This window comes from Psittacula echo (assembly GCF_963264785.1).
Source record: "Psittacula echo genome assembly, chromosome: 4".
NCBI classification, from domain to species: domain Eukaryota; kingdom Metazoa; phylum Chordata; class Aves; order Psittaciformes; family Psittacidae; genus Psittacula; species Psittacula echo.
The window spans coordinates 53,399,233-53,412,222 of NC_137738.1; the positions used below are offsets into that span (position 1 = coordinate 53,399,233).

At 38.2% G+C, this 12,990-nt stretch overlaps 1 protein-coding gene across 1 annotated transcript in view; it reads left to right on the forward strand.

Moving 5' to 3' along the window:
- The window catches only part of TRDN (triadin), a gene marked incomplete at both ends in the record, with an annotated part of 198,036 nt that overhangs the window by 45,404 nt on the left and 139,642 nt on the right, over positions 1–12,990 (forward strand). Inside the window, 3 exons of the mRNA XM_080615893.1 lie at positions 2,534–2,593; positions 3,658–3,852; positions 9,175–9,234. Coding sequence (XP_080472019.1) covers positions 2,534–2,593; positions 3,658–3,852; positions 9,175–9,234 — 315 coding nt within the window. The remainder of the gene's footprint in view (positions 1–2,533; positions 2,594–3,657; positions 3,853–9,174; positions 9,235–12,990) is intronic.

Below are 12,990 nucleotides of genomic sequence, written 5' to 3' on the forward strand. Positions count from 1 at the left end.
TTCTTTTCTTTTCTTTTCCTTTTCCTTTTCCTTTTCCTTTTCCTTTTCCTTTTCCTTTTCCTTTTCCTTTTCCTTTTCCTTTTCCTTTTCCTTTTTTTTTTTAATGGGCACGGCTTTTCAGAAGCCAGGTATTTCTGTAATGAATTTAGGTTTCAGTCATTTTCATTACAAATTCAGTCATTACTCAGCTAAGTCTTGAAAAAAAATATCATGCAATACATCTTAGTATCAATCTGCTATGTCATTTAGATTAATCTCATGATGATGGGATGCATGAATTTATTGGCTTTAATTTGGATCTGCTCAGACAATATGGATTCGAATGTACAAATCAGTCTTTATTGGAGCTGACCTTACTCCTGAAGACAAATGTAAAACAGAAGATAGGAGTGAAGAAAGAGATTACAGAAAATTACAGAAAAATAGAATGAAGACTTAAAGCCTCAAAAAACTTTGAAAGGTAGCCATTGTACAGTCTCTTTTAAGAGGATATTTGGTCATTTTTCTACTTTCAGTGTCTAACTTGAAAGTGTACGATTTTTTTAATAAAGTGAAATCACATTGTAGTTATCCAGAGAAAATGAATGCCCATAGTGTCTTTGTAGATTTGAAAAGCAAATAACTTCCAAGAATCACTGAGATATTCCTAATGAGCAGCCAGCCTACTTACCCATTTATCTTCTGCTAGATAACCAAATAATCACTTAGAGCTTTAATGTGTTTAATAACAGCCATGACTCTAGTCACTGGCTGGAAAATTTTATGAAGAATTTGGCCGTTTTGTAGCTAGTAGATTTGCTGCTGTGGTGTGACATACAGACCTGCTACACTCTCTTGGGTGTTTCCATGCCATGCAAGTCCCTATAGGTAGACTCAGTGCACTAGGGCACTCGTTGCCCCAGTGCTTCCAAAGGCACATTTCTGCTGGCAGTGTGCTGCTGAGCTATATCTATTCCCAAGCTCACTTCCTTTTGTCTGGGGTCTGCTCTAAACTGGATCGGATACCATGGGTGCTGAGGGCCTATTTCAATCACTTTTCAGTCCATAAAAGATGAGGATGCTGAAGTCCAGGCCAACTTCAGGGAACAAGAGTACTGAAAATCTGGTAGTTACTCCCCCCACAGTCACTCTGTGTTCAGTGAAAAGAGAGGGTACTTCTCTAGCCCCTGTTAAAGGCTGCAGAAAGTGTCTGTGATATGAATGCTATTTAAACACACCTTCTAAGCAACAGCTCTCTGTTGTGGTTAAAGCCTGGTCAGCAACTCAGCCATGCAGCCACTCACTCACTCACTCCCCCTTCCTCCCCCCCTCTCCCGGAGGGATGGGGAGGAGAGTCGAAAGAATGTAACCCCCACGGGTTGAGATAAAAACAGTCCAGTAACTAAGGTATAACACAAATCACTACTGCTACCACCAATAATAATAATGATAAGGGAAATAACAAGGGAAGAGAATACAACTGCTCACCACTAGCCGACTGATACCCAGCCTGACCCCAGCAGTGATCTAGCCCTTCTGGGTAACTGCCCCCAGTTTATATAGTGGGCATGACGTGCTGTGGTATGGAATACCTCTTCGGTTAGTTTGGGTCAGGTGTCCTGTCTCTGCTTCCTCGCAGCTTCCCCTCCTCCCTGGCAGAGCATGAGACTCAGAATATCCTTGGTCAGAGTAAACGTTACTGAGCAGTAACTAAAAACATTGGTGTTATCAGTGCTGTTCCCAGGCTGAAAGTCAAAAGCACAGCACTGCACCAGCTACTAAGAAGCAGAAACATGACTGCTACTGCTGAACCCAGGACAACATTTAAAAAAAAAAAAAAAAAAAGAAAGAAAAAAACCCAACCAAGTTTAAATATCAATCATGGCTTATACAGGCAGCTATTCCAGGCTGGAATTCAGTTAGAGAGGATGTTGCTGCTATGTAGTTATCTCTTGAAAGAAGTGTAATTAAGTCTCAAAGCTGTTTTGTTCCAGCTATGTGTCTGGATAGCAACCAAGAGAGGAAAGATAGGAGTCTCTGCACAAAATTTTGACAGACTTTCTGGGACATAGCAGTGTATGTTTACACAGTATATCCTGTGCAGACATGAACTCACTCAAGCTGGGCTCTGAAGTGAGCACCAGGATTGTGGTGGTGTTTGTATGATGGTGCGCTCAAGCTAAGAAGAGCACCTTCCAGCAAGACAAATGTAGCCACACAGCTTCCTGTTGGCTGGAGCACAAGAAGATCAAGCCCATGGCTGCTCAGAGCTTGAGCTGAGCAAATCTGTGTCATCTAGAATGTGCAGTGTAAACATTCCCTACAAAGCTTCAGATCTGTGTGACCGACTTGTCCTCTGGTTAGTGAGTCTCAACAGATATTTTGAAGGTTTTTACCCCAGTGTGTGAACCTGAGAAAAAGAAGCAAGGATTCTGCAAAGCAAAAAAGAGGAATCATGAAGAAATGTGAAAATTCCCATGATTTTGTTATGTTTTGCAATATTTTCTTATTCTTTGTGATTTTTTCCTTAATGAACAATTGTATTCATTTCTAGTAATTCAAAAAGACAAACCTGAGAGACATGAAAAAGCTGAAAAGAAGCCTCCTCCCAAAGGTATTTATTTATTTATACCACATTTTTAACCAGAATTTACATTAAAAACAATAAACTTTCTTTTACTGTAGCAGAGAAAATAATATGTGTGAAAAATCAGCTACATAATACTATAATGAAATTTAAATATAATTTGAAATAAAATGTCTCTAGAACATTCTGGAGTTAGTTCTATGCAAGATCCTTCTAAAATCTCTTTAAATTTCAAAGATGAGAATTAAAGGTGTGAACCACTTCCTGGAAAAAGAAGTAGGCCTGCCTGTAAGTGATCTGATATGCACATTTTCACTGTAACTAGTTAAGCAAATTCTTTCTTCATTAGCCATCAATTCTTAGTCATGGTACTGCTTTGTTTGGAAGTAAGAATGCCCTCATATAAATATCTGTGTTCTGGTTTAGAATAGGTAGAACTATTCATTCTGTGTAGCTTCAGACACTGGTATTTACAATTTAGTAATTCTTGGAAACTTTCCACTCTGCTGCAAGGTGTAATATGAATTGTATTGCCTCAGACTAGTCTTTCAGTCTGGGGAACTGGTGTAGAAACTCAAGAATTCAAGATTTCCTCAGCAGAGAAGTAGAATCAGTGCATAAAAGTGACTCTTGTAAATAGCCACACTTTAAATCAACTACTTTTACAGCTTACAGTTATTTAGCTCTGATCTCTGAAGTCTGAAGTTACTCAGATTTAGCCTGGAAGTACCTTACATATCTTTTTTTCTTCAATGAACTTCATTTGCCTACCTAGTTTATACTATGAAAGTTATCAGAAAGTCATTAGAAACATTTTATATATTTTACCATAGCCTACTGTATTTAGTATCAGTCAAATACTTGCTATAAGACCAAAGACAATAAAATATTTGCATCTCATATTTCTGTCTAAGTCTGTCTGGTTTGGGGGGATTATACTTTTCATCAGATCTGTTAATAATGAAGAAGTACTTAGTAGTGAAAGCACAAGATAAAATAAGTGGTATTGGATATTACTGGTGTGGGGGGGGAGGAAGTCTGGAAAGGGGAGGAAAGAATGACACTGAAAGCTTTTTCTTTTTCATCTGCAGAGGAGAAGAAAGTAAAAAGCACTAAAGTGGAATCAAAAGTTAAAAAGGACTTGAAGAATGGAAAAGGAGAAGCAAAGATGGCTGAGAAAGTCAAGCAGGCAGAGACTAAAACAACAGAAGTTGGGCTAATAAAGGCCAAACCGAAGGTTAAGGAGGAGAAAGCTCTTCAGACTGTAACTAAATCTGAAAAGAAAGGTAAAAAAACCCAGGAGGAAACAGATGAAGATCTTAGAAAGGTAGTAGGGAAGAAGCAGAGAGAATGGAGCTAAAGCTGTCAAGGACCAAAGTCCACCCATGAAAAACAAAAGTGCAGTATAAATAAATTCCAGATGAATCTCACACTGCTAGGAGGAGACTATCCAGAATAAAATAAGTTTAATCTATACCCAGAATGTTCTAACTGTTTATCATGGCTAAAAATTCATTTCAGTTTAAATCCTTCTTTACCAAGGACCAATTTCTCCTCAGATAGTCTTCATGGATTTGTCAGTAACATTTAGGTAGTGTATTTCTAGCAGAGTTATTTTGGAAAATAGACTGCCCAATGACCTGCTGAGAATTTTGTTTTGTTTCTACATCTGCGTATGTTTACCATAACAATAAAGAAAGTAGCAACAGAGGAAAGCAAATGTAATAATTTGTTTTACAACACATTCTGTTAGGCATTGTCACACTGTCAGGTAATGTATGACAAAGTGATACACCTGCCTGATGTAACTTGATGTGAATGGCTTCCAAATTTCTCCTAAAAAGGAAAGACATGCCATTACCCTGGTGAAAGGTAGAAATTAAGTGATAAAACAAAGAATCAATATGCATCAAGGTCAGAGATGTTGACTATATGCTCCTCTTTGTCAGAGCGAGGCTGGGTTCTTCCATTCCCAAGTTACACTGACTAGTTCCTGATTTCCCTGTGGCACTTCCATGGCTTTAGGTACAATTTTGTATGAATGAAGGCATCAGGACCTGGCTGTCTGTATGAACTGCTACACTGCAAGCACAGGATTATTCTGACATTAATAGAGGGAGCTCAGCATTTCATGAGGCACCTGTTTGATCCTTTCAGGTGATAACCATGAATAAATCGTTATGCCTGAACAGCAAAGCAGCCATCCCTGCCTGGATATCTGAATCTGCCAAGGCCAATCTCTCAGAATTTCATAAACATCAGTTCTGGACACCTTGGGAGTTGCCTAAATTATACGTTTCTAGAAATCTGAGAAATGCCCCCTTTCTGACATGCGTAGAGTGCTGAACTAGTAATTTTTTTGTGTTCTAGTGAATTTGGATGTTTACTTCAAATATTGGAGCCTTTGAGGCATAGAATCAAAGCAATATTTTTCATGCTGATTCCTGTGACCAAGTTGAAAATTCAGAAAATTTTCAAGCCCGTTTGGGAAGTACAAATCTCTTTCAGTTTTTGTTTGCTCTGACAGGGTTTCAGTGCTCAGTGGGATCCACTCCATACTGTTTAGGATAAGGCTCTCAAAAAGCAATGGTGTTTAGATGAGGCACTTTACTCCCTGACAGCAAAATATTTTAAGCAAGTTGGGGTCCAAGGTTACAGACAGCAACAGAGAATGGGTGGTGTTATTTTGCTTATTGGTTTTGTTATGTTTTGGTTTGGTTTGGTTTTTTTGTGGGATTCCCCCTTTAGCTGATGAATATTAGCAAAATTATCCATCTTAACATCAAACATTAACTTTGTATGTCTGCTTTAGAGTGTGACCCCAGTGACTGTGCAATGAGCCTTGGCAGGTGGAGTGGAGGAAGGAAGGAGCCTCTTCAACTGTCCTTATCACTAGAGATAGGGCTACACACTTCCAATGAAAGCCGCTTTTTCTACTTTCGTCCCTCCTTTTCCCACCATAAGGCACTGTTGCCCAGCTGGATACTCTCAGTTCTATATTTCAGTACCACTGTGACCCAATGTGAACATAATTTTGAAGTCAATACAGTTTTGCCAAGATTTTGTGAACCTGCAATCCTTACTTTTCCTTGCTCAGGGGACTAGTTCTGCCAGCTTTTCTGCAGCAAGGTAAAAAAATATAATAGTAGTCACAGAAGAGCTGATATGATTTCCCTCCTGTATCATGATTCCCTACTCAAATTAAAATTAAAAAATATAGGTCATCCCCCAGGGTAAATCAAATGGGGTCTGCTGACAGAAATATCTATAACTGTATTTATCAGTCAGATTCTAGTCACAAACTTTGATGTGATTTATTAGTACTCAGATGAATATTTGTGCCACTATTACAGAGTTATAAGGTGACAGCTATAGTTTTAAATTTTCTTTTAAACAAGGCAGTTTAAATTAAAATGAATTTTTAGCCATGAAGAGGCATTTGGAAAATCATATTCATTTAAAATTCCTTAGGTTTCAGTCTTTGCTGATTGGCAGAATTCCTATGAACTTCAATGGGATGTTATAGTGCACCTTATTATATCATATACTGTAGAAATGCTGTTTTTGTTGTTCAGGGTTTAACATCCTGTCCTTTTTTTTATTAAAAAAAAAACAACAAACAAACAAAAAAACCTCCAACCCAAACAAACAAACGAGACCACCAAAATGCTAAACAACCAACCAAAAAATACCCTCAAACTCAACCAAACTCAGACACCACACTCTATTTTAACCCTGGTCTGCATTAGTATATTTAAGGAATGGACTATTTCAATATTTCAGGGCTGTGTGGAGACCTCGTAGCAACCTTAGAGTATCTGAAGGAGGCCTACAAAGAATCTGGAGGGGAACTCTTCATCAGTGACTGTAGTGATAGGACAAGGTGTAATGGGTTTAAACTTAAACAGAGGAAGTTCAGACATGACCAGCAGGTTGAAGGGGGTGATCGCGTCCCTCTACTCTTCTCTTGTGAGACCCCAGTTGGGGTATTGTATACAGTTTTGGTGTCCTCAACATAAAAATAACTTAGAGCTGTTGGAACAAGCCCAGAGGAGGGCCCTGAGGACGATAAGGGGGCTGGAGCATCTCCCATACAAAGACAGGCTGAGAAAAGTGGGGCTGTTCAGCCTGGGGAAGAGAAGGCTGCATGGAAACCTCATAGCAGCTTTCCAGTATCTGAAGGGGAGCTGCAGAGGTGTCGAAGAGGGACTCTTCATTAGCGACTGTAGTGATAGGACATGGGGCAATAGGTTTAAACTTAAACAGGGAAAGTTTAGATTAGATATAAGAAGGAAGTTCTTTACTGTGGGGGTGATGAGGAACTGGAACAGGCTGCCCAAAGAAGTGGTAAATGTTCCATCCCTGGCAGTGTTCAAGGCCAGGCTGGACATAGACTTGAGAAACACAGTCTAGTGTGAGGTGTCCCTGCCCACAGCAAGGAAGTTGGAAATATATGATTTTAAGGTCCTCTCCAACCCTAATCATTCTGTGATTCTATGGATATTACTGAAATGGTGTGAGCCGCTAGACCTTATGTCTATGTCACAACCTAAATAGAGTCACCACAGGCTTGTGCTCTGTCCTGTGATTGCCTATACATTTTATGTCCCCTGACATGGTTTTGCCCCATGCCATATAGCAGTCTTTTATACAATCCCCCAAAACAATCCAAGGTCTCTTCCCAATGGACAGCGTAGATGAAGGCAGATGGTTTTGACAAAGGAAGTGTAAGGAAAAGTCAGCTTTGTGGGCAAGAATTGTGTCCTGCCATTTGCTTGCTCGGCTAAAGTATATGAATTGGTCCATTTTATTTATTGACACTTGCTGAGGCCCTATTTGTGAGCTCACTGAAGTCATCGCAAACACTGTAGTGGCTTTAGACGGGCTTACTGAGAGTGTAGATTTGTGCATACTTGTTTTCTTACACATATGCTACTACTTTTTTTCAGAAAATTAGCACATGGACCTAGTACAGATAGTGCAGCCAAATTCTTTAGAATTCCATTCCTTAAGGATGGAATCCAAAGCTTGAAGCAGCCAAAATGATAAATTTGAATTCCTAAATACAAAAGTAAAGACTCTTATGAATAGTCATGAAATGTTTTTAAAGCAGTGTTTAAAGCCACAACCTTCCGTATCTCTTGAAAGGTTTGCCCCGGATTCTGCAACACTGATTAGTATCATTCATGCCATCTCAGTAACAGGAAATCACTGCATGGGCTCCTATCGACTAGTAGAAACAATTGCATATTTGCTGAGCTTGTAAACCTGATTTCTACAGCTGTATTGAAAATCCTACTTTGAAAGCTGAAGTTTTACATCCAAGGACTTCTATGGCAGTCAACATTATAAAGCAGCAATCATATAAATGCCTCATCAACTAATACTGATGGTCCCGTGAACTATGTGAGAAAGAAAATAATATGGTGAATGTTATATACTTCTGAATATCATTTTGCATTTAAAATTAATTGTGGCTGCCAATCTTTAAATTTTAAAGTTTGCATAATTTTATTTTAAAGTTTGCAAAGAGAAGGTAAGAGGCTTTGTAGGTGAACAGGAGAGAGATGAAACAGGAGGTGAAAAGAGGAAGAGATGTAACTTCTGTAGTTTAAGGGCTGTGCTAGAACAGTCTAGGACAGACAGATTAATATGTCTAGCTCAAAGACTGTTGGGAACTAATTAGCTAAACAGAATTGGCATTTAGTCATCAACATTAACTTTCAAAGTTAATGTCCCTTAGAGTCCAGTCAGGCAACATGACTTTTTTCTGGCCAAATGAGGAATCCGGCAATAATATTGCAATTCTTCTTCATTCAGTTACAACTGGTAACTTTTCTTCACTATACTTAATGTTAGAAATTTTTTTAAGGTCTTCAACTCTGCATATGTAGGAGAAATCAATAGACAATAGGCATATCTGAAATCAGAGTTTCATTTAGATTCAAAAGCCTTAATTTCTCAATAACGTAATTTAAGTATACATATATGCAGATTCAATATATACATATATGTTTGTAAAGATTAGTGTTTTGAAAAAAATTCTGCAGTGAAATGATAAAATTCTCTGGAAAATCTCATTGCTACAGGAGCGTAATTATGAAGATTTCTCTTTATATCCCCATTCACTAAATGGATGCAGTGATTATACTGTTAAAACACTATTAACGAAACACTGTGATATAAAACTTTAATGAATTTTTCCATAACCTGGCTGTGACTATTTGAAATGAATCTTTAAGAATACAAAAAAGTCTTTGGGACCTGAGGCCAGGCAGCAGTTTGCACAGTACTTGTGCATGGGATCAGGATATATGCCAAAGCTGATTCTTCACACTGCTGGGGTATGCACTGCATCCTGCCAGCCTCAAAAAAGAGTTGGTAGCTCTGAATTTTTTTACTAGGAGGCTTGAATTAGATCTGGACAATAAATTGTCTCTTCCTGAATATGTGAATTATTGAAGGCCAGGAAAAAAAACCCAAACATCTAAGTAAAATTATCCCTGAAATATGTCTTTGCACTGCCAAGCTTTATCTCACTGTTAAATAGAACCAACATTTTAAATGTGCTTTCTTCATTACTCTTCTTTTTCCTTTTGCTCTGTTAGATCAATATGCGTTCTGTCGCTATGTGATTGACATGTTTGCGCAAGGGGATTTTTATCCAGGTACTTTCCTACATCATTGAACTCTGCTCTAATATTCTTGTTTCTCTGAGAGTTTCTGCTCCTTTACATATTTAAAGTGTGTTTTGTATTGTTGAAAGGTCTCACAAGTGCAACAAAGAGTGTGCAAATAGTTTTAATAAAGCATAAGAGCTAATGGCTGTATTATTAAAGCTTTTAGTTTTCTGTTTACAATGCATGAATTAAAATTAAGGCTATGTTAAAGAAAGTCAATGGAAGGCTATAAAAATTGCTAGTTTTCTATGCTTTTGTTGGCTGAAATGCAAGAGGAAAAAGCTCATTGTTTATAGCTTATTTTTTTTTTGGTTTTTTTTTTTTTTTTTGCTACAACCAGCAAAATTTAACCCCAGAATGCTTCAGAAATAAAACTGCCATTGTTGTTCTTAGTATATAAAATATCTTTGCTGATCTACCACTTCTGTGCTTTATCTTCTATCTTCCCACATTTCCAAGTTCATCTGTTCTAACACAGGCACTTAATACTTAGCCAAAAAAAGAAGTTAGAGCTACTGATGATGACCAAGCATCATCATATATAGTCCATCTACCATATAAAGTCCATCTACCCTTACCTTAATTAATGGATACTCTTTCTTCTGAAATCCAGTGCAAGAGGGCATATACTATAGAGAGGATTTAACCATAGGAATGATAAGCAAAGATGTTATGAAAAGAGACAATGGTAGAATATTTAAGGACCGACTAAGCTTTGCAGGCTTTGTTTAGTCAATTATTTTCTCAAGAAGCTCTCCACCGGTGCTTTTCTGAGTTTACCTGTTTTCTTATCTCTACCTGTGGCTTAGGTCCTCTCTTGACATGCTGTCGTCATTCAAACCCAGCTAGTAACTAAGTTAACCACACAGCTGCTCACTCAGCTTTCTCTTTCCCCCTCCCTGGGTGGGATGGGGAGAGAATTGAAAGAATATAAAACCTGCCGGTTAAGACAAGAACAGTTTAATAATTACAATTAAGTAAAATATAATACTAACACTACTATGATGACTACTGCTAATAAGGGAAATAACAAGGAGGAAGATGTGAAACTAAATGGGGAAAGGAGAGAAAACCAACAATAAACTGCAGTGCTGCACAGTACAGATCTCACCACCCACTGACAAATACCCAGCCCATCCCTGAGCAGGAATTGTTTCCTTTCAGATAACTCCCCCCAGTTTATATAATGGACATGATGTGCTGTGGTATAGAATATCCCTTTAGCTAGTTTGGGTCAGATGTCCTCTCTCTGCTCCCTCCTAGCTTCTTGGGCCCCTCTTCACTGGTAGATCATGAGAGACTGAAAAGTCCTTGATCAGAGTAAGAGCTACTGAGCAACAACTAAAACATTGGTGTTATCAGCATTGTTTTTAGATTAAAGCCAAAACACAGCACTGCACCAGCTGTAGGGAGAAAATTAACTCTGTCCCAGCTGAAACCAGGACACATGCCCAGGTCCAGTCAGAGTTGGGAAGTCCTGAAATGTTGTACCTGAGAAACAGAGACTCAAACCAGGAAGAGGAAGGACACAGATTTTTTTGGAGAGAAAATGAAGCTTGGGATTTTAGAGGGAGAACATTTCATGGCCTGCTCTCAAATAGTGACATGGAGAGATTAGGGGCTCTATTAAAAGAGTACAAACTATTATATTGCCTCGAGGACTTTTAAAGACAGATAGCTGTAAATAGAGGGACTGGTCTAGGCTCAGACTGAGAGAAAGGTTAGCAAAATCCTCGTGATCTTCAGTTAAACCTTGATTTTAAAAATATTTCCCTGTCACCAGATGTGATTCACCCAGTGTCTGTCTTTACACAGCTGTACCATTAATATATGACAACACAGAGACTTGCATGGAGATCTTCAAGATCTCTCACAGTTCTCCTGACATTTGCAAGTAGCTTTGACACGTATCAGAGCCTTTTTTCAGCCAGCTCCCTGGATTCTTTGACATCTCCAAAGACAGAGCAGACATGCTGTGGAAAGGGAGTTTTGGAGAATATTGCTTTTCAGTTTTGACTTTTCCAGTTATGAGGAAACTGGGAAGACCATGAAGGGAAGCAGGGAGCTAGAGAGGGAAATCTGCAGTGACTTGAATTTCAGGAGATAAAAGACATACCTGTCTGCTCTTACTTCCCAATGTTTGCCTTGTGTCCTTTCAGTGTACTATGACAAAGGAAACCCCAGCTTAAACAGATGAAAATTGCTTAATGGTCATTGGGTGGTCAGCTGGTCTTACAGGTGAACAGCTAGGGTGACAGCATGAGACTGCAGAAAGCAGAAATAAGTAATAAAGCAGCTTAAATAATCTGATTTGTAGGACAAAATGAAAAGGACAGCCCCATAACTCAGAGTCTCCTAAAGTCCACCTGTGGCTCCACCCGTAAAGAAACTGCTTTTTGAACTCCTAAGCCATTTGCCAGCATTTGAAGTTGAATTATGTGAATGGCTGTTGGCGATGGAGCCTCATACATTTGTGTGGGAGGTAAAATAATGCATTGCCTTCAAAACAAGCTTTAGTCAACCCACAAGCCATAAAAGGCAATGCTGAAAACTCCACACCATGTCTCTGAGAAACAAGGTACACCCAGCTCTGTGGTCTTTATAGAAATCATTGAGAAGACTGTCACCAAACGCTGCACAGTTAGTGTTTTTTTACTGCCTTTCTCAGGCAATGTGCTCATTTCACACTGGCCTTCATGGACTGAAATATTACTGTAATTACTTTTCTTGAATAGATAAATGTGGGGGAAACACCAGCATACTAAGTCTCTTTATTAACCATAATATTCAATTAGCTTTAAAATCTGCTATATTTTATCCTTTTATCAGTTTATATCTTTTATAGTAAATTACATCGTCCAAACAAAGGGATCTGAATGCAATCCAGCTAAGGAACTTAATTACAGTCATCCTGACACTAGAATACTTTGAAACCAGGAACCATTTCTGTCAATCCTAATATTGCACTTGTGAATGAGAGAAAAAAAAAACAATACAACATTTTTCTCACAGAAAATTCCTTCACATAAGTATATTGGCTTTTTGTAAGGTTGTTTACACCAAACATGAATTTCTGTCTTCTTGAATTTATAAAAGTAGTATTAATGTTCTTGCATTGATTTTAACAGATGAGGCTGAAATGCGGTTCACTTACTCAAAGTTTTGTCATGTTACTGTAGTCTTAGCTTTAAAAAATGAATGAAATATATGTAAACTCTATGCAGTGAATTAATAGGAAGCCATAGAAGAGAGAATTCTTGCTAAGCTGCTTCATGAAGAAATAGATGATGTTTTTGTTTCTTTGGCCAGCATTTGCCCCTCATTCTGACTAGTTTCATGCAGACCTCCTGTAAATTGCAATGATTATATTAATATCAATTAAGTTCCAAGACTTCTATTTTACTTTTTATAAAAGAAAATCATCTGTGGTTCTCAGCCATTTACAATAGATATCAGTGGAGTTTTACCTATAAACTTAGATAGATTTTCCTAAACCAGAATTCTATCTCATGAATATCATGACTGCAACAGTGACCTACCCTGGATTCTACCGAAACATTTATAGATAGCCCTCTTGAGTTCTACTGTATACAGTATAAAAAAATTGCTTTCTGATTTTATCTGATGAAGTATGCAGCTTGAGAATATTTTTTACTTTCAGTCTAACATGCTTGTGATAAGCGACAATTTCTCAGAGGCGCTGCTGAACCACCCTTCCTTCAAAGCATAGATTTTCTGACCTTA